Here is a 19,512-nt window from a genome sequence, read left to right as displayed (position 1 = left end):
GCAGCAGGAGGTGCTGGGGACGGGGCTGTGCACCCACCTTGTGCCCATGCTAAGCCACGTTAGACTTTTTCCTCATAGGGAGCTGATGGAGAGCCAGGTCCCAGAGGGCAGCAAGGCCTCTTTGGTCAGAAAGGTGATGAAGGACCTCGAGGTTTCCCTGGTCCCCCTGGCCCTGTGGGCCTGCAGGTAATTTGTAGCATCAAGGGAGTGCTGAAGGTCATGAAAGCTGGGGCCTCCACCAGAGATGTTCATGGCTAAAAATTATCCCTTCCTACATCTCCTCAGGGCCTGCCTGGACCACCCGGTGAGAAGGGAGAAACAGGTGATGTTGGGCAAATGGTAAGATGCTTTTCTCCTATTTTCATCACTGACATAAGTGTTTCTCCAAGAACATGTCTGAGGTTTGTCTCCCCTTTCCCCAGGGCCCGCCAGGCCCACCTGGGCCCAGAGGTCCGTCTGGACCACCAGGAGCAGACGGCCCCCAGGGTTCTCCCGGGGGAATTGGAAATCCTGGCGCAGTAGGAGAGAAGGTAAAGCATCCGCCCAAACCCAACTGAAGCCTGCAAGAAGTTTGCTACTTGTTTGGGGGCTTTGCTAATAAGGAGGTCTTCTGTGTTAAGATATCGATGTCTCAGGGTGATCATTTAAAATGGAAAAGGGAAATAAAAAAGCCTGTTGAGGAAGATAAGCCAGGTCTGCTTACTGGTCTACCTTGGATGCTGAATGCTCCCATTATGTGAGCATCACCCTTGATGTGCTCATGTGAAATGAGACCTCAAGAGGGCTCAGGTGAATGAGTGGCTCTGCAGACTGTGCCAATTCCCACAGTTGTGGTGGGCTCATTAGAGAATCTGTTTTGGAGCCTGAGCTGTATTTTCAGGTGATAAGGTGAGGATTAGGCCAGGTGAGTGGGGTGGTGATGGGGTAAATTCATGGCTGTGGGCATTTTGTTCATCCACCTGGTCTATAAATAGGTGCCATTTAAAAAGAGGCAGCTCCTCCCAACCTGAAGCATGCTTAATGCAGTCCTTGAGGTACTTATTCTAGTGATTTCTCCTCAATTAAGTAAACAGATCTATTGAGAGAGATATATGTTGTGTATTTTTGTTATTATAAGCCAAAAGATGGAAATGTGCCTGAACAGAAAATAGTGAGGTCTCCCTAGCATGTGGCGCGGCAGCACCCAGCCCGTGCCTTGCTGGGGCTCACAGCTCTCAGCAGGCCCGAGGGGTTCAGCACGTCAGCAGAAAGCTCAGCACCCTGCAGAAATACAACTGTAGGCTTCTTTTTTTCTCCCCTGCAGGGTGAACCTGGTGAATCTGGTGAGCCTGGTCTTCCCGGGGAGGTTGGCCTGCCGGTGAGTACGCTATGGGATGTGGCAGAGAGAGGATTTTTGTCCGTGGTACCCCCAGGGAGCTGGTGAAAGAGGTTTTCGGGAGGGATGGATGTGGATGGGGACTGAACCAGCTGGGTTCTTGGTTTGGGCGTCAGGCAGAGGCATTGCCATGGTACGGGGTATTTATAGGAGAGCGTTTAGTCACGGGATGCATGCTGCCCACAACAACAGGAAAACCATCAAATCTTTGTGGGAAGGGACTGCTAAATCACGTCCTTGTGCTTGGAGATACAAATAGAGAGTTCTGTTCAGAATTGATTAAAGGATAATTAGGGATCGGTAAGTTGGTTTACTGGATCATAGAAACATCCTTTTTTCCTTTACAGGGTCCTAAAGGTGAAAGAGGTGAAAAGGGTGAAGCAGGTCCCTCTGGTGCTGCTGGTCCACCTGGTCCCAAAGGTCCACCAGGTGATGATGGGCCCAAAGGCAGCCCTGTAAGTACCCCCTGCTGTCAAAATAGTGCTTCCTTGTCTTGCCCTGTGGAGATTTCCACATGCAGAGACGTTTTCCAGGGATTACTGTGGAAATTCTAAGTAGTTTACCAGCCAGAGAATTTCCCCTCTAATTAATATGTGCTATTAATCCATTCCTTTAGGGTGCTAATGAGGAAAAGACCCAAATGTACAATATCTTGCAGCGTTACTTGAATTGTTAGTCCTTTTTGCAGGCTGTCAGGAAACACACTTATGGAAAGGGCCTGCAATAGGATTACTTTGCATCTGAGCTTGTGCATTGCAAGGGTCCTCTGTACCAGAGCAAAGCTTCCAAGACAGCAGAGAGGAGATTTATGTGAATCTGGGAGCAGTACCTCCGGGGTCAGATCCCTGCTGATGCTAATTGCTGTAGCTCTATGGAAGCCAGCAGAGCTGGACTGATTTATACCAGATGACAATGGTACAGTATTTGTCTTGCCTGCTCCTTTGATGCTTGTTGGCTGAAGAAATTCATCATGCGATAAACAAAGATGGCATGAAACAGCAAAGGAGGCAGGGGAGTTAGTCATCTCTCTTAACAGATGGGGTTTGGGGAGAGTGCATTATTGGTTCAAACTTAGTGTCTGAGCACTGTTCTCAGAATCATTTGAAGTGCACAATAGGCATTATATGGAGGAGAGTGGTGGAATTGTTTTAGTCATTAAATGCTTTCAGAGGATCTTCAGGTGAAAAATGTTACACGTCGTGTAGTAAAGAAAAGCAAAACCTTCTAATCTGCACATTCTCCAAAGCTGAGAGGATTTCACTGTCACTTGTCACTATTTGTGAAAAACTAGATGAAATTCCCTGTGTAGATACTGGAGCTTTGTATAGCTTGGCTGCAGAGAACTGTAACAGGATGAAATTACTGAAGACACAAAACCGGGATGTGAACTGGGACTGGGTTTGAGGGTAGGAAATTGGGATTTTGCTCCACAGGGCATCTCCCCATGTTGCCAGTGGGGTGACAGGTACAGTGCTCTGCAGCTCTCCAGGTGCAACCTCTTACCTGGGGATCTCCCTCTTCTCTCTTCACAGGGTCCAGTTGGTTTCCCTGGTGACCCCGGTCCTCCTGGAGAACCTGGTCCAGCCGTAAGTGTTTGTCCCATAGAGGGATAATTAGGTTTTGTGAAATATGACTGTGTGCTGTTCATTCACCAGCAGCTCCTCTGGTCTTTACTTGGGGAAAGGGTGGGAAGTCCCACCATAAGACTGTTCTTCTGCCCACCCCGCAGCCTTTGGGGTGGTAGCAGTTCCTGTCCACGGTATTTGATACGGGAGGTTTGCTGATGCTGGCATTCCCAGCAAGAGATGGGAAGGGATGGTTCCTGGTGACATCAGGACATGCTGAACCACACCTGTTGGGTCTAACATTTTATTTAGCTCCATTTGTACCCTAAATATTCCTGCTTGCTTCCTTCTTCCATTTTAGGGTCAAGATGGTCCCCCTGGTGACAAAGGTGATGATGGCGAACCTGGTCAGACTGTGAGTAACTGGATGGAAGGGCTCTGTGTTCAGTCCCCAGTGTCTCTGTGCAGGTCCAAGGGCTTTAGCACAGAAAGATGTACAGCAACAAATTCCCAACAGCTTCCCCAGCCGCCTGCCCCGTCCCATCCCTTCCTGTCTGTGTCAGCCTGGCCACTGCCATCCATCCAGGCTGCTCAGCAATACATCCAAAAAGCAAAGCTTTAGTTTACAAAAAAAAAAACACAAAATCTAGCCTTTCGTTTTAAGCTCGCCATGCCTTATGGTATTACATGGTGGGAAGGGATAAAACAAGATACCACCTGCACCCCAAGGAAGTGCTGGGAGTTGTACTGGCCGCCCACACCCCGACTTAGCACAAACTCCAAATCTCAGCTGTAGTTTTGCACGCTTGCTTCTTCTTCCCATGTCTCGTGGTGCAGTAATGGCTTCTCCTCCACTCTCCATTTAGGGTTCCCCAGGTCCCACGGGAGAGCCAGGACCCTCCGGACCCCCAGGAAAAAGGGTAAGCTGATTGTTTAAAAATATTTTTCTGAATGTACTCGTGTTGATTTTTTTTTTTTAACCGATTTTATGACTCCGTCTAAAGTAAATGCCAGGCAGTAGCATGTATAAAAAAAAAATTGACATGCCATCCACAGCCATTGGAAATCAATGGGAAGTTGTCAACTAAATCTCATTGTTTTTTCAAAGGTTCCAACACCCAAAAGAAAATATAAATTTAAGGTGCTCCTTTACTTTCTCTCTCCTGGTAGAGACGAGAGATTTTTTTTTTATCAAGAAGCTAATTTATAAAGCCTTTCAGAGATATTTGTCTCCATGTTGTCTTCTTCTCTGGGACTGAAGCACTGTTTTGGTAATTCCACTAGGCTGTTGCAGATCAGGGTGATCTAACTGTGTTTTGCATCTATTTTGTGCTTTCTTTAGGGCCCTCCTGGTCCAGCTGGTCCCGAAGGAAGGCAAGGAGAGAAAGGAGCCAAGGTGAGAGCTGAATGGGATTTGTCTTCTACCATATCCTTCATGTGCCAAAGCTCTCACCCTCTGACATTGTTATTGAAAGACAGTCATTTGATTTTGCTGCGCTACAACAAAATAGCCTGAATCTGGGGCCGTTGGCCTCAAATTAAAGCGTATGTTTCATCTTTGAACAAACTCCGTGGAGTTGATTAGAGCTTGGTAAGGTCATGGGAATATTTTTCTTGCTTCGAAATGACAAAGTGCCATATTTGGCAATTTAATGTGTTGTGAATAATACGGCCTGCAGAGCCGTGCATCATATCCCAGGGCAAACACAGCATTATTGGACCGTGGCAGTTTCATTAGGGGTGGTGGGGAAACGGCAAGTGGGATTGCAAATTACAGATCTAATTGTTGTGGCAGGCACAGGAACGCTGGTGGAGGAGGATGTGCTCTGCTAGCACATCTCTCAGGACCGAACCAAAGGAAGCTTCACGCTCTGGAGGGCTCGCAGCAAAGAACCGTTCCTGCTGTAAATCAGCAGAAATAGGCAAGGCTGAAAAGTGAAGCTGTTTGGAGACTTGTCCCCAGCACATCAGGGATAGGGAAGCAGCAGGAAAATCAGCGAATGGAAAATTTTACATGCTATGCAGGGAATTGTGTTTGTTTGGTGACATCCTGCCAGCCACTTCTGCATCTCTGAGAAGATCACTTGATGGCCCGATGCAAATTAAACTGTGCTGTCTTTCCACACAGGGTGAAGCTGGTTTGGAAGGACCTCCTGGGAAGACAGGCCCAATCGGTCCCCAGGGTGCTCCAGGGAAACCCGGCCCTGATGGTCTTCGAGGAATTCCTGGTCCAGTCGTGAGTATTCCCCAAAGGAGCAGAGTCTGAGAACATTTCTGCTCAGGGCTGTGCTTTAGGGGCATTTGCTGTGGAAGGCAGCTTGTTCCCAGTGTAACATGCTGTCTGCAAGTGGGCAGAGAGCTTCTGTGCTGCAGTGCCTGACAGCAGGCAAAACACACTCAGTGGAAATAATGTGATGATGGATACCAGCTCCCAGCACCTTTTATCTGAGTGCTGGGTCTGTTCCGGGGCAACATTTCCTGGAGCTTGAAAGCCCCTTTTCCAGTGGAGATTGGAGCACGAGGGGGGTATAAACACATTTGTCCTTACCATCTTTAAGAAAACAGGGCAAATGTTCCCTGGCACAGTGGCAGGATGAGGATTTATGAATAATCTGAGTAACCCCAGCTGGGAGCACTGCTGTCATGAACGATGGCTTTGAGGGAATTGTGATGTTTTACAGGGTGAACAAGGTCTCCCCGGATCACCTGGCCCAGACGGTCCTCCAGGCCCAATGGTACGTCCAGACCATCACATCTGACGAGGTTTTGAAATGGGAGAGCGTGTTTTCCATAATCTCATTCTCCCCTTTGTTTTCCCTCCTGTCTCCCAAAGGGCCCACCTGGTTTGCCTGGCCTTAAAGGAGACTCTGGCCCTAAAGGTGAAAAGGTAAGAATCGGTGCACGACCTCGCTGATGTCTGTGTCTGTTTGCACCAGGCGATGCAAACACCCGTCTGCTTTAGGGCAGGAGTCTCCTTCCCACAGAAGGGTATGAAGTATATGTCCCATACAAAATGAGCAGGCACTTGGGTGCAGCAGTTCTGTTTCTGCATTTGTAGCATTTCCCGTTGCAAAAAGCTCGTCCTTTCACTGCTCTGCCGCTTCCAGGTGTCAAGGGTAGCTGCAAACTCCTGTCACCTTGCTTAGATATTTGTTTGTGTACCTGGAGATGTCTTTGATGGGTAGCTTTGGCGTTCGGTTACCTCTGGAGAGAGATCGTAATTAACATCTGCTATTTTCCCCTAGGGTCATCCAGGTTTAATTGGTCTTATTGGGCCACCGGGTGAGCAGGGAGAAAAGGGCGACAGAGGTCTCCCAGGCCCCCAGGGCTCAGCAGGACCCAAAGGAGAGCAGGTAAACGTCCCATAAGACCTTCATTAAACACGTTTTTGAGCTGGGCGGGGGTTGCTGCCTTTGAGCAAGTGCGGTATAGGAGAGATGGTCAAGCTCAGCAAGGGAGTCTTGCTAAATTTTTGAGGAATATTTGCTGTTTTCTATATTAATGTGGTTTATTCTACATGTGAAATGTAGAGGTGCTCCACAATGACCCATTTTAGTGGAAAGCAGTTTCTCAGGGCTTGTATGAAAAGAGTTGAATAGGCTTGGAGGGATGATAACATTAAATATGCATCAGGAGGACTGATTTTTAGAACTGTGTGCCTAAATGAGATTTCCCACTCACAACCTTCTCTGGATGCACACACTTAAAAAATAATAATAATATTAATTGATTTTTCAGATTTGAATGTCCTCCAAAATCAGGTGGTCAACTGTGAGCAGATGTTAATTGCATAGCAATAGGCCAGCATCACTGCATGCAAATCAGTGTTGTTCTGCTTTTATTTTTCAGGGTATCACAGGTCCTTCTGGACCAATTGGACCCCCAGGGCCACCAGGATTACCGGTATGTGACAAGTAATTATCTTTGAATTCCTGGGGAGCTCCGCAGCCCTTCTGGGGTCACCTTGGTGCTCCCAGATAACCCAGTTCGGCCCATCTGGCCTGACCTTGTTTGAGGATGCTGTGGGGAATTAGGATTGCCCAGCTGAGCCCATTAACAACACCTGAATGAGTTACAGGAGTACCCAGTGGGTGGAAGTCAGAGGGCATGCATGGACCTGTGGGAGGGATGCAGGCTGGTCCATCACCGATGTTTTTTGTCTGTTTGCAAATAAAAATAGCATCCAGCTCAAATGGATGTGAAAAGTATACACAAAAAGGGAAGTGAGTGTTAAAATTGCAGAACCTTGTGTAACAGTACTGTGTCTGTAAGGAGAGGCTGACTTCTCTGCTGACAAAGAAACTAACTCCCTTCTTCATTCTTCTCTACACAGGGTCCACCTGGTCCCAAAGGTGCTAAAGGATCATCAGTGAGTATAGACTTTGTTAAATGAAGAGGCTGAGGATCTCTTATTAAGTGCATAACCTGCTGCGACATCTCCCCATCAGTAGCATTAAAGCAATTAGCCAAAGATGACTGTAGCAAATACAGCCTTTTCAGGTTGTCCAAGCCCAGAAGTTATAATTGGGGAAGGTTTCTGTTCCATGCATTGTACTTCATTGAACATCAGTGTAGAAAAGATCATAAGGAGGAATCCAGTGCATAGTCCTTGGGAGAAAACCCGCTATTGTAAAGCAGAGGATATTAAAAATAGAAGCAAGAGGTAGCAAGCTGAAAAGCGAAGGTGAGAAATGCATCACTAAAGCAGGCTTTGTACTACAGATCATCTATTCAGGCAGCTAAAAATTCCTCCTGTGCAACTTCCTAAAGTCTTTTTTTCCATGCAGAATTAAATATTTTATCACTTTTAAGATTTTATTTGATTTATAAACCTGTTGAATTGATTTGGAGACCTCATACATTGAAATATCCTTCCTTTTCTGCAGAAGCTTGAGCAAAATTTGACTGCTTAATACCAAGCATTTGACAGACATTTTCTCTTACCAAGCATCAGAGAGTAAACAAAATAAACATTTTATTAGGGGGTAAGGGGGTAGGAGACTCTCTTTGTGTCCCTAAAGGGATAGGAAGATAGTTTTTGCTGCTAGAGACTATTAAAAGAAATAATGTAGTGCAGTATCAGTAACAAGTGTTGTTGTTTTTTTTTTTTCTTTTTTCTGAGTGATTTATGTTTTTCCATTGTTTCTCCACCTAGGGTCCAACAGGTCCAAAGGGTGAATCTGGTCTTCCTGGGCCCCCAGGGCCTCCTGTAAGTACAGCCCATCGCATGAAATGTGAAAGGAGGTTCTGATTTAACAGGTGTTGTAATGTAGATATCCAGGTAAAGATTTAGGATGTTGTGGGTCCTGCCAGGGGAAGAAAGGAGGCGAAGGGAGAAATTAGTAATGGGAGGAGGACAAGAGAAGATGAAACCCATGTTCGTGCCTCGTGGCTGGGGTTTTCATTAGCACCATCATGGGTGTTTTACCTGTCTTGTGGTACTGTTTGTCGGTGCTGGTGGCTGCTTTGGCCATTTCTTCTGTCTCTTCCCCCTTTGCAATGAGAAGTTACTTTCTTTCCCCTCAACTCAGGGTCCTCCTGGAGAAGTCATCCAGCCGCTGCCCATCCAGGCCTCCAAGAGGACCAGGCGAAACATCGATGCCAGCCAGCTGGTGGATGATGGAAATGCTGACAACTACATGGACTATGCAGATGGCATGGAGGAAATTTTTGGCTCACTGAATTCCTTGAAACTGGAAATTGAGCAAATGAAGCATCCGTTGGGCACTCAACATAACCCAGCTCGCACCTGCAAAGATCTGCAGCTCTGTCACCCGGATTTCCCAGACGGTGCGTCCTGGAACTGAGCAGGGACAGGGAATATGCTGTGGGTTTCCCACTAATAGTGAATAGTCAAGGGGAAAGATTTGGGGAACTTCTGGCCCTTGTGTCCCATGAGGATTGTAGCTTACCCACAGAGAAGAATGGGGATGTCTGATGCAAAAAAAAAAAAAAAAAAGCTATTCCTGAAAGGTGCTACTGTATCACCTGGAATCAGAACAAAAGGTCTCCAAAAAATAGTGGCCTGTGAATGAGATGAAATGTACCTACTAAGATGGTTGTTGAAGCGCCCATTGTCCTCCCTCCACAGTGCTGATTCTTTCTTCCCCTCTCTGCCCTGTCATGCATCCAGGTGAATACTGGGTTGATCCTAACCAAGGATGTTCCAGGGACTCTTTCAAAGTTTACTGTAATTTCACAGCTGGTGGAGAGACTTGCATCTTCCCGGATAAGAAGTCTGAAGGAGTAAGTCCGTACAACTTTATTTTTCTCCTATATCATGATGGTAAGAGGTTGTTTCCTAATGTGAATATTCACAGAGAATCCATATCAGGTGATTTGAACAGTAGCAAGTAAAAATCCAGAGCAGTTCTTTTGTTGTACAATGCTGGCTTTTAAAGTACTAAGGAATATGTTTACGAAGAGAATTTCTTTGAGTAAGTCAGTTTTAAACTTTGAAGATGTTTTCAGGCATGATAAATGCTAAAACCTTATTTTTTTCCTTTGCAAAGGCAGAACTGTGTTGGTGCAGGAGCTGTGGCTCCCCACATTTAATTCATTCCTTGTCTTCCCTCCTGCAGTGGGGCTGCCTCTCTGCCGTTGGTGTGCGCAAGCACCACTGCCTCCTCCGTCCTGGCTGTGCCTTCAGGCAGAGCAGATAAATGTTCACCTCCTGTAACTTTCCCTGCTGCTTCTCGGGGGTATCTGGTTTCCTAAATGGCTTCAGCCAGTCTCAGCACTGTTCCAGACACTGAAACACAAGATTGATTAAGTTAACATGTACTGATGTGCTTAGCTCACCCATACTCACGTTTTTTGCCCCATAGCCATGCACCTTATTCTGTGGAGCAGCTCTCCCTGCTCCCTGGGGACCAGCTCTAGCGCTGGCCAAGCTGAAAGTCTTTGTATAGCAGCCTGGGGGAGCGCTCCCAATGTCACAGTTGTGCTGCAGCTGGCACGAGGTGCAGATGAAGCTGTTCACTCCAGTGGAAGCCGTTCGCCTGCTGAATTTTATCCACCAGAAATATGTGCCAGTGCAGGGCAAATAACATAGAGCATAAATATTCCCTGATTTTTTTGTTAGGGCTGTTTAAATAGGAGATAGATTTATTCTCCTTTGCATTACCTTGCCATGGATCTCCTCAAAGTGTTGACAGCAAAAAAAAAAAAGTGGATTCTGCCCATGATCTTATAGCAGATTCATGCCCCACTGGCTCTGCCAGTGGCTGTTGGGCCTCACTTCATCCCCTGCCAACTGCTCTTCTGGACACAGGCTGTGATGCTCCCCAAATGCAAACTGTGCTACACTATTGCAGTAATGCCGTAATGAGAAAAAGGCTCAGCCTGCTGGTTTTCCATGGAGAGGGATGAAAACTGCTACCACAGCAGCATGAAGTGTTGGCTGAGTGGTTTTACTATAAGTCCTTGCAGGGCTTGACATCTCCCCTTTCAGTCCACCCCTAGCACAGTGGCAGCACACTGACCAGCTTTATGGTTCACAGACTGGAAAGGAAGGGATAATCCTGAGACACCTGCATAAAGTTTCTCCATTGTTTTTGGAGAGATTTATAGTAGAAGCGAGGGAGGTTTCAGAAAACCAGGAGAGCGCACGGCAGCTGCACTCCTTCCTTGTGCTCTGACTGCGAAAAGTGCTTCAGCTGCTCGGATGGTCACCCATAAAGGATGCTCTGACAGCACGTTTCTTGTCAAGGTCACCCCCTGCACTGCTCCAGGTGGCTGGAGCTCCATCACGTGCAATGGCCCGGCACCGATGGAGGAGGATGTGCAGCCTGTGCTGCCCCTTGTTGCTGTACAACTGCAGGAGGCAGATGGACGCTTTTCCTTAAGCGTGCTCTTTGCCTTTCCTAGCCCCACAGCATCTGGAATTGACATTGGAGTGACAGCAGCCTTGTCTGTTACCAGCACTTCTACTATTCATATTTCCTTTTTTTTCCCCTATGTCTTTCTTTTCAGCTCTCCTGCCAACAGACTGCACTGCCGGTTTGGCATCCAAAGTATCCGGAGTTAGTGATCATTAGCCCTTAGTGAAGGAGGCTGGTGCCAAGCAGTGGCATCTCCTTCTGCTCGAGAGGCTGCTGGCACCTTAGGGCTCTGCCGGCTGGTCTTGTTACTGATTTATAAGGATTAAGGAAACATTCTCTTTAAAAGAAGTCGGACATTTTCAATAAGACTTGCAGACTCTACTCATGGAACTGAATGTAACTTTTTTTCTTTCTTTTTTTTTCTTTTCTTTCTCTCTTCCCTCCTTGCCGTCCACAAACTAGGCTAGAATTACTTCTTGGCCAAAGGAAAACCCAGGCTCCTGGTTCAGTGAATTCAAGCGCGGTAAACTGGTAAGATGCATCTCAGTGCTTTCTGTTTTCTTTAACCCGTGTCATATTTTACAGAGTAAAATGGCTCGTTGGCCCAAAGAACAGCCTTCCACATGGTATAGTCAATACAAGCGGGGGTCTTTGGTAAGTGGCTAACCCTGGCCCTCTCGTCTGAATCAGAGCACGTTACCTGCTTTGGTATGGCCAGACCTGTTGCACTCTGCATGCTGGACTAATCGCCATCACAAGCTGCAGTTAAAACATTTAAGGTGGAATAATTGAAGCAAAAAAGAAGCAAAACCCAATATGGGTTTTGCCCCGAGCAGGCTGTACCCTGCAGGAGGGTGTTGCTGCCTCCTGAGCCATTCCCACTGTGACAAGGGCAAACTGGATGTCCCCATGCTGCGGTCCCCAGGGAGTGTAGCTCTATCTTCAGAGAACCCTTGTGTGGCTCCAGGCTGGACTGGGTCAGGTTGTCCCCAGGGGAAGAAAGGGGGGCTCCCACAGCACCAGCAGAGCCTGGGAGAGGTGAAGTCATTGAGTCAAACGAAGATTTCAAGCCGTGAGTGTGTGCCAAGCTTGGTAGCTTGGAATTTTACTGATTTTTTTTTTTCTCCTTTAAAAAAAATCCTTAATTGTGGCTCTTGTGAGGTCAAACAATGCTTGATGTCAGCAAGCAGCCAAGACAGCAACACGTAAAAGGGTTTTGTCCTGTAGCAGGTTTGTGGTGGATGGATTGCTCTCCCACAGAGCCCATCAGCAAGTGATTAGCACGATCCAGCTCTCCTTCGGAAACAGAAATCTCCCGCGTCTGTATCAATTCTTGTAGGATTAGCAGGATGCATGTAATGAGCTCAATCCAATCAGGAGGATTAGGGAAGGAGGAAATACTCAGCGGAGAGAAGCAGGTGGAGGTGCTGATGGCCCTGCTGCCCAGGGCAGAGGTTTTCTGCAGAACGTGCAAACTTCCACCTTAAAGAGCAAACGAAGGAAAACACTGCCTTGTTTTCCTAAGCCCCATTTCATCGCCACTAAACGTGTATGCTCTGATTCTGCCCACAAGAAGGATATGGCTTCTGCAGCTTTTCTGCACCATCCGGCAAGGCTGCAAAGCCAAGGCTTCAGCCTCATCGCTCCTTGGAGGGCAACTGCTCCTAGCTTAGTCACAGAGCACTTCATCAATTAATATTACAAGTGCCTTCATCTCTCCATTTTCTCTGCTTCTGTTTATTTCTTTCCAGTCTGTTTGTCAGCTACTTTAGAGGCTGAATGGCCAGTCTAGAGCTCAGGGCCCTTTTTCTAAATAGGAATTTCAGTGCCACTTGGAGCCCTTTGTCCCATCTTTCCATGTTGCCGTTTTCTTGCTTTTTACCTGTTTCATATTTTCCATTTGGAAAAAAGCCACCAGCACATAGAAGACCTTCCTAAGCAAACCACAGAACTGTTGAACACACCGGCCATAAATATGGAGTTTGTTTAAAACAAAAAAAGTAGCTCCATTTCACACCAATTTGTATTTGGAGCTATGAGATCAGTAAACGGGGAAGATGTTTGCCTGGATCAATTGAAGTCTGTGCAGGCTGGCAGGATGGGTGTCAGTGCCCCTTGGAGTGCTCTGCTCACCCCTAGAGCTTTTGTGCCCAGCCCAGCCCCAGCCTTTCTGGGGCTGAGCCCAGGGGATCCCAGAAACATGGGGAGGATTTCCATGGGGCTGTTTATGGGGCACCCCAAAGGAATCTCTGCTCGCACAAGGTGTGCAGTTGTGCCAAGGCCAAGTTGTGCCTTTCTTCTGAGAGCACTTGAAGTAAGATGGACAGAGTAAACATGAAATACAAAGAAACCATCTCGTTTTGATGCTTCCCCACTGTCATTAATCAATGACACAGAGTACCTGGAGTTAATTTCCCAGGATTTCTCATGAGGCAGCCAACCTGCATTTAGAGGGATAAGAGGGTTGCAGATGTTTTCTTTTGGACTCTGCTTTCCTCCCGTGTGCGTTACTCATGCACACCCCTAATTCCCAGTAGCTCTAACGAGACCTGCCATCTATCCCATCCTGTTATCCTTCAATGCCATATGGCACCTGCCACAGGCAAATACTGTCACACAGGAAAAAAAGGAAAAGATTGATTTTTGCAGAACCAGCCAAGCCTTGTGCGTGCAGCCAGTTCCCAGTGGCTCCAGTTGCAAATCTCGTGCAGCCTGCAGAGGCAGAACAGCAACTGAGACCCCTTAGCACACAACCAAGCTCCCAGGCCAAGCACTGATTTGAAATAAGAGCGCAAGGAAAAGCAAATCTTGCAGGTCGATGGGTAGCTGAGACGTTGAGTGCGTGCCAAGTAGCTGGCATTTTGTGTCCCTCTCCTTCCATGTCCTGGTGGTTTTCTGGTCTCTCTCCACCTGGCATGTGTGGCTCTCTCATGGTCAGTCATATTTAACTCTCAGGAGGACAGCGCAACGGTATCCTGACAACCGGTTGGTATACATTTCTTTACTTTTATGATCTTTTTACTCGTGATTTTGTCATGTGGTTACAAATTTGTTCTACTGTTTGCAGCTCGCGCCATAATTTGTTGTTTTATGGTACCTTGAAGAACTCTGCGTTGTTTCTGTGCTGTGTTTTTCCCCCAGTTGTTACTAAAGAAGTCAGCCGCCTGTAGACAGTTTCCAGCAGCAGCTCTGGCAGCTTGGCCATGGCTGGAGACACCACCCTGAGTACAGTCGGTCTGTACTTGTGGTCTGGCTGGCCCACTGAGCGTTTGCTTCCTTGGTGGGGCACAGGAGAGAGTCCTGGAAAGGCCCGAATCCTATGGGGCTGGAGGGGATTTCAGTAACTTGTTTTGCAGAAACGTATTTCCAGAAGCCGTTCTCCCTTGGGGGAGAAAAGGAGCCTGATGTGCAGATCGGAGCAAATCCCTGTGCAGGCACAGCTGTGTGGCTCTGTGTTTCATGCCATGCCCCAAGGGCAGCAAGCAGAGCTCCCTGTGGCTGATGCAGCCTCTCCAGCCAGGGCAGCACGCAGCCCCTGTTGGCAGGAAGAGGATTTCTATATAAAGGTTGCAAAGATTGTTTAAAAGACATTCTACTGGTATCTAGGAAAGATGAATGGGAAATGGCCCTGTGTGTGCAGAGCAAAATACCTACAGAGGTCAAAAATTGTGTCAAATGGGGCAGGAAAATAAAACCCTAAGCTCCTCCATAAGTCTTCATTCTTCTCTCTTCAAAAGCTGGAGAAATATGCTCAGTATCGGCTTTAATAACCATTGGACATATATCCCCAAATTTGCTCAGCACTGCACCCTTTTGCAACCAGGGCCAAAATCCCCTTTCCTTTCTCCTCCTGCCCCGTGTTAGCCTTGTTAGTTCAGCTCATGAACAGTTCCCAAACAGCAAAAGAACGAACCTGCCCTGGCAGCAGAAGGACCAGAGCATCCTTGTGCCGTGCAGCATGGCAGGAGCAGGATCCGTGCCCCGCTGGGGTGGGGAGGTCCAGGAGCAGAGGGCAGGATGCCCGTGAACATGGGGCTAAGGATGGGTGAGACTGGTGGTCCTTGGAGCCCCCCAGGTGGGTTGCATTGCCTCTCACTGCCCAGTGTTTCCCCTTCTCCACTTCCCACAGCTCTCCTACGTGGATTCGGATGGGAACCCCATCGGAGTGGTGCAGATGACTTTCCTCCGGCTCCTGAGCGCCTCAGCCCACCAGAACATCACCTACAACTGCTACCAGTCCGTAGCCTGGCACGACGCCACCACCGACAGCTACGACAAGGCCATCCGCTTCCTGGGCTCCAACGACGAGGAGATGTCCTACGACAACAACCCCTACATCCGAGCCGCCTTCGACGGCTGCGCGGTACGTGGGAAGCCCCCGCAGAAGGGATCTCTGAGCAAATCGCTTCCAAATTTTCCATGCCACGGGGTGGCCTTGAGGGTTATTCCCAGGGTGGGAGACTTCCAGCTTGCTATTCCCTGTGTTGTGGCTCAGCTCGAGGCCAGGGGAAGCTGCAGCACCTCTAGAAACCGCATTCATTGGGTTTGTTGCTGGCTTTGCATGAAGAAGGGACCTGTCTAAAATCACTGCTTGCTTTTAAACATTCCCTCCTGCCTTTGCTCTTACTCTGTTGACTCACATGGGGAGGTGTGAGTGATGACATCCAGGTGCAGGGGAATTCTGCAGGCTTTGATAATAATTTTGCAAGTGCTTTCAGGAAATCTTAGAGGCAAAGCATTATGTTGGGGTGGTGGTGGTGCTGCTGGTGGCACACTGCTGCGTGCAGCCTCAGGAGGGCTCTGGGTTGTGCTGGGTGCAGCTGCTCCTCAGCTCCTGGTGGGTGTCCCCGAGCTGCCAGAGGAGTCCAGCACAGCACTTGGTTTGCTGTGTGCCTGCTCTACATGAAAGCTGCCCGTGCCCTTGGCGAAGGATGAGCCAAGGCAGCCCCCAGTGCTCTTTGCCTTTGCAATGAGCAACGGCCAGATCTTCAATAGGGGCCCAACATCTTGCCTTTGCTTCCTCCTCCTCCTGTTGGGCACCTGATTTGGGACTGAGCTCTGAGCAATCTACCCTCAGGAGCTGAAAATTTGGCAAAGCAGGTGCCGCTTGTATTTATTTTGAGATCCAGTTTGCTGGTGCAAAAGCCTGCATAATTCTCACCCTCTGCAACTGCAGTGCTTGAAGCCCACGGGACTGAAAGATAGAGATGTTTGACAGCAAAAGCCCTCCACATAATTTGAGATGAAAGTGATTCTGTTCTGGCGCACACACATTTTTTACTGTAGGAGCAATGAGGAAAATCAAATTAGAATCACTTCTTTTAACACTCACGCAGAGAGGGAAAGGGCATTCATCCCTCTGCTGAAAACACTCAAAAGTCACATGGGGAAGTTTATCCTCAAGTACTTCAGGTCTCCTGCTAACACATCTTGTCCTCAGCAAAAAAAAAAAAAACCTTCCCCTCCCTTTTCTTTCTTAAGACTCGGGGAAGCTGCGAGATCACAGGTTGCAAATTTTAAGGCAGATGTGTCTGATGAAAATCCTTTCAGCTTAAGTGGTGCCGCTCAGGTGCCCTACATTCCTCTCCCTATTCTCTAATGAGGGATATTTGCATGGAAACAGGTCTGCCGCTCCTTTTGGTTTTATTTGCTTGGTCGCTTCACAATGAAGGCTGTAGCACAGGTTGCTGTCAGCATGACCAGTCTCCAAAAATCAAAGGCTGGGGCAAAGGCTGGATGAGCCCTGGAGTTGGTGCCCCCCGGGGCATGGAGCTGTGTCCTGGCTCCTTGGGCATCACTTTGGAGCTGCTGGGTCTCAGCCCCTTCCTTCCTGCCCCCTTCTGCAGGAGAAGTTCCTGCAGACTCTGAAAAGGAGGTAAAAATGCCAGGGGAGCTCATTGCATCATTAAGGGATCGATTTAGTGCAGAGCCACGTCCCCGTGAGATGCTCAGAGAGCCTTGTAGAAAGATGCTCTGCATCTCCTGCACTCCTCCACCATCTCCGTGACCTCAGCAGGTCATCCTTCCTGAAACACAGGCAAGATTTGATAAGATTGAGCCCTGCCAAGTGAAAAATTAGGCCTGCCTACCCAACACAGCACTGCCAGAGGTCCCGACAGGACCTGCGTGCTCACCATGATTGAGGTTGCCGCAGCCCACACTGGAGGAACTCCAGGGCTAATGTCTGGGCCATTATTTGGATGTGTTTTTCCTGATCTTACAGCCCTTTCTCAGTAGTTGTGCTATAGCCTATTCTTTTGAGACACACAAATCAGAGGGTAAGGTAGAGCCAAAAGCTGCTCCATAAATTCACTTGTTTGTGCAGCTTTGTATGCCCCCGGGTGCACTTCTGCTCCTCCAATAATTATTTATATTTCAGAAATAACTGTATGGCTAGCAGGCACGATAAAAAGACAACATCACCTTGTGAATTCCATCAAACTTTAAACGTGGGCTTTTCGGTAGCGCTCGGATAATAGTCAAACTAATATATTCAAATTAAATCGCTCACATTTGCTCAACAACCCATGCGTGTCCTCGGGGAGGCAACACAGCTATAGCACAGCCACAACAGTTTTACCAGGCTCCCGTTCCAGCTCTGAGATGTGCTGAAGGCAGCGTTTGTGCTTTCTGTCTGCATGGCAACAGCTGTTCTGCTCCAAAGTCCGTGCTCGGGCCACTCGTCCCCCTCAGGGTTTGCTCAGTGATCCCTAACCATCCTGCTTGAGAGCATATCTAGTGCGTTTGCAGGGTAAATGTTTGTGAGTTTTTTTGGTGCTGGATGCTTCTGAAATTGGCTCAGGAAATACCTGTGTGATACCATCTCCATGTTCCCAGCTGACCAGTGAATGCTCATTCGTGATAACTGGCTGGTGTGGGGTTGGAGGCATCACCAGAGCTCCTCTCTCTCCTCCTTTTCCCCTCCAGGCAAAGAAGGGCTATCAGAAGACTGTCCTGGAAATCAACACGCCCAAGGTTGAGCAAGTACCCATAGTCGACATCATGTTCAATGACTTCGGAGAAGCGTCACAGAAATTTGGATTCGAGGTGGGACCGGCTTGCTTCATGGGCTAAGAGCCACCTGAAAACTAGTCTCCAAATGAGCAACCTCGTAACCTCATTGCGCCATTTAATTAATTAAAAAGAAAAAAAGAAAAGAAAAGAAAAAAAAAAAAAAAGAAAAAAAGAATTCCTTGTCACATGCACGTTCTGAAACTGGACAGCGATGGGTTATTTTTTTTTTTTCCTTTTGTTTTGTTCCTCGTCTTGCCCGAGTTCCTCTGTGCCGCTGCACCCACACGAACCCAACCGCGAGGACCGTTCCCGCGACAGACCAGAATCGCATGACCTGAGGCCGCACGCGTGGCCCCAAGACCTGTCCCCGTGTCACCTCCCTCCCGCAGCCACCTCTGCACAGCCACCTGGGGGTCCGGAGATGGAAACACATGAAAGACTTCTTCTCGCCATGAGATGATACCAAGAGCTTGGCTGGAGGTTATCGTTTGTTTCTAAGAAAAAAATAATAATAATGGGGAAAAAAACAAACTTGAAACTCCTGCGTTCGGCTTGACGTTGAAACCGGGGCAGTCCTGGCTCTAATCCAAACCCTGCTGAAGTTCTTCATGGTCATCTCGTTGGCTTCTGTGAGATTTGGATCGGGTCTAGCAAGCAGATGTAATGGCCGTTTCCAGCATTCGTACTATCTCCCTTGAATCGCGTGATTCCACTTTTTACAAAATTTTCACCCACCCAATTCGGTTGCTAAAAGCCACGCCGGGCGTCTTCTTCCCCGTGTCTTAAAGGTGCTTATATTTTTGTATGTTTGTAAGTAAATATGTGTATTGTATATTATTTTAAGTGGTTAAACGTTCCTGGCTTCATAACATGCATGTGACCCTGTCCGTACGATGACAGCCCCGCCACGCGCGCCCTCCCTGGCGCTGCCCCATGCCCAGGGGCTGCGCCCAGGCACGAGGCTCTGTGGGGTGAGGACCCCCCAAGCCTCCCGGCCACTGCTGCCTTTGGAAGGATTCGCTCCAAAATAAGGAAAATAAAGCCACTTTTTGCTAAGATTCCTACAAAACGCCGACCTAAAAGCAGAATCCCATTTGCATCTCTGCCTTTTATACCCCTGCTTACCGTAATGTGCGTGTTTTAAGTTAATTCTTCTTGCCTCCTTTTTTCCTTCAGCATTCTTTTAAAATGTTTAAAAAAAAAAAAATCTATTCCCAGCGGCAGATTGCACTGGCAGGGGAAATCCATTTGTCCTCTCTGAATACCAAGTGTAAAGCATAACACAAAAAAAAAAAAAAGGAGAAAAAAAAGGTGCTTTTTATTTTTAAATGTTTTTCTGTGGTGCTATCTATTCGAGTAACATTTACACAACACTGGTTATACCCTGCCAGTGGCCAGTCTCCCACTGGCCTTTGCTTTAGCCACTTCCAACGCAGACTGCACGCTTTTGCTACAGTCTTTGATTATAAATGCATGCCACCTTCGTATTCGTTATGTAGAAGGTCTGCTCCTCTCTCTAATTGTATTACAGTAGCTTTTACAGCCCATGTAGAAAGTATTAAATGTGCTTACGCCTTTTTTTTTTTCCAAAAAAAAAAAATATTCATGCATTTTATATGGTGGTAATCACACCAGATTGTACTCAGTTGCTGAATGTTTGTGGTGCTAATTTATGTATTTGTTCGCTGTCCGGATGCGAGGACGAAGCTGCGTGTGCAATTCTCTTTGTCTGCCC

General features: G+C 47.7%; 1 protein-coding gene across 1 annotated transcript in view; it reads left to right on the top strand.

Moving 5' to 3' along the window:
* Nucleotides 1-17,837, top strand: part of COL5A1 (collagen type V alpha 1 chain) — a gene marked incomplete at both ends in the record, with an annotated part of 146,534 nt that extends 128,697 nt beyond the window's left edge. The window contains 21 exons of the mRNA XM_084299050.1: nt 79-186; nt 286-339; nt 423-530; nt 1,304-1,357; nt 1,723-1,830; nt 2,908-2,961; nt 3,302-3,355; nt 3,807-3,860; nt 4,283-4,336; nt 5,069-5,176; nt 5,622-5,675; nt 5,774-5,827; nt 6,186-6,293; nt 6,790-6,843; nt 7,274-7,309; nt 8,096-8,149; nt 8,472-8,730; nt 9,074-9,186; nt 11,226-11,294; nt 14,893-15,126; nt 17,691-17,837. Of these exons, the coding sequence (XP_084155176.1) occupies nt 79-186; nt 286-339; nt 423-530; nt 1,304-1,357; nt 1,723-1,830; nt 2,908-2,961; nt 3,302-3,355; nt 3,807-3,860; nt 4,283-4,336; nt 5,069-5,176; nt 5,622-5,675; nt 5,774-5,827; nt 6,186-6,293; nt 6,790-6,843; nt 7,274-7,309; nt 8,096-8,149; nt 8,472-8,730; nt 9,074-9,186; nt 11,226-11,294; nt 14,893-15,126; nt 17,691-17,837 (1,938 nt within the window). The remainder of the gene's footprint in view (nt 1-78; nt 187-285; nt 340-422; nt 531-1,303; nt 1,358-1,722; nt 1,831-2,907; nt 2,962-3,301; nt 3,356-3,806; nt 3,861-4,282; nt 4,337-5,068; nt 5,177-5,621; nt 5,676-5,773; nt 5,828-6,185; nt 6,294-6,789; nt 6,844-7,273; nt 7,310-8,095; nt 8,150-8,471; nt 8,731-9,073; nt 9,187-11,225; nt 11,295-14,892; nt 15,127-17,690) is intronic.
* Nucleotides 17,838-19,512: the final 1,675 nt, after the last annotated feature.

Source organism: Netta rufina, assembly GCF_964035555.1.
Source record: "Netta rufina genome assembly, chromosome: 20".
In the NCBI taxonomy this organism is placed as follows: domain Eukaryota; kingdom Metazoa; phylum Chordata; class Aves; order Anseriformes; family Anatidae; genus Netta; species Netta rufina.
Note: the sequence above shows the minus strand (reverse complement) of the source record. Positions and strands in the feature narration are given on the sequence as shown.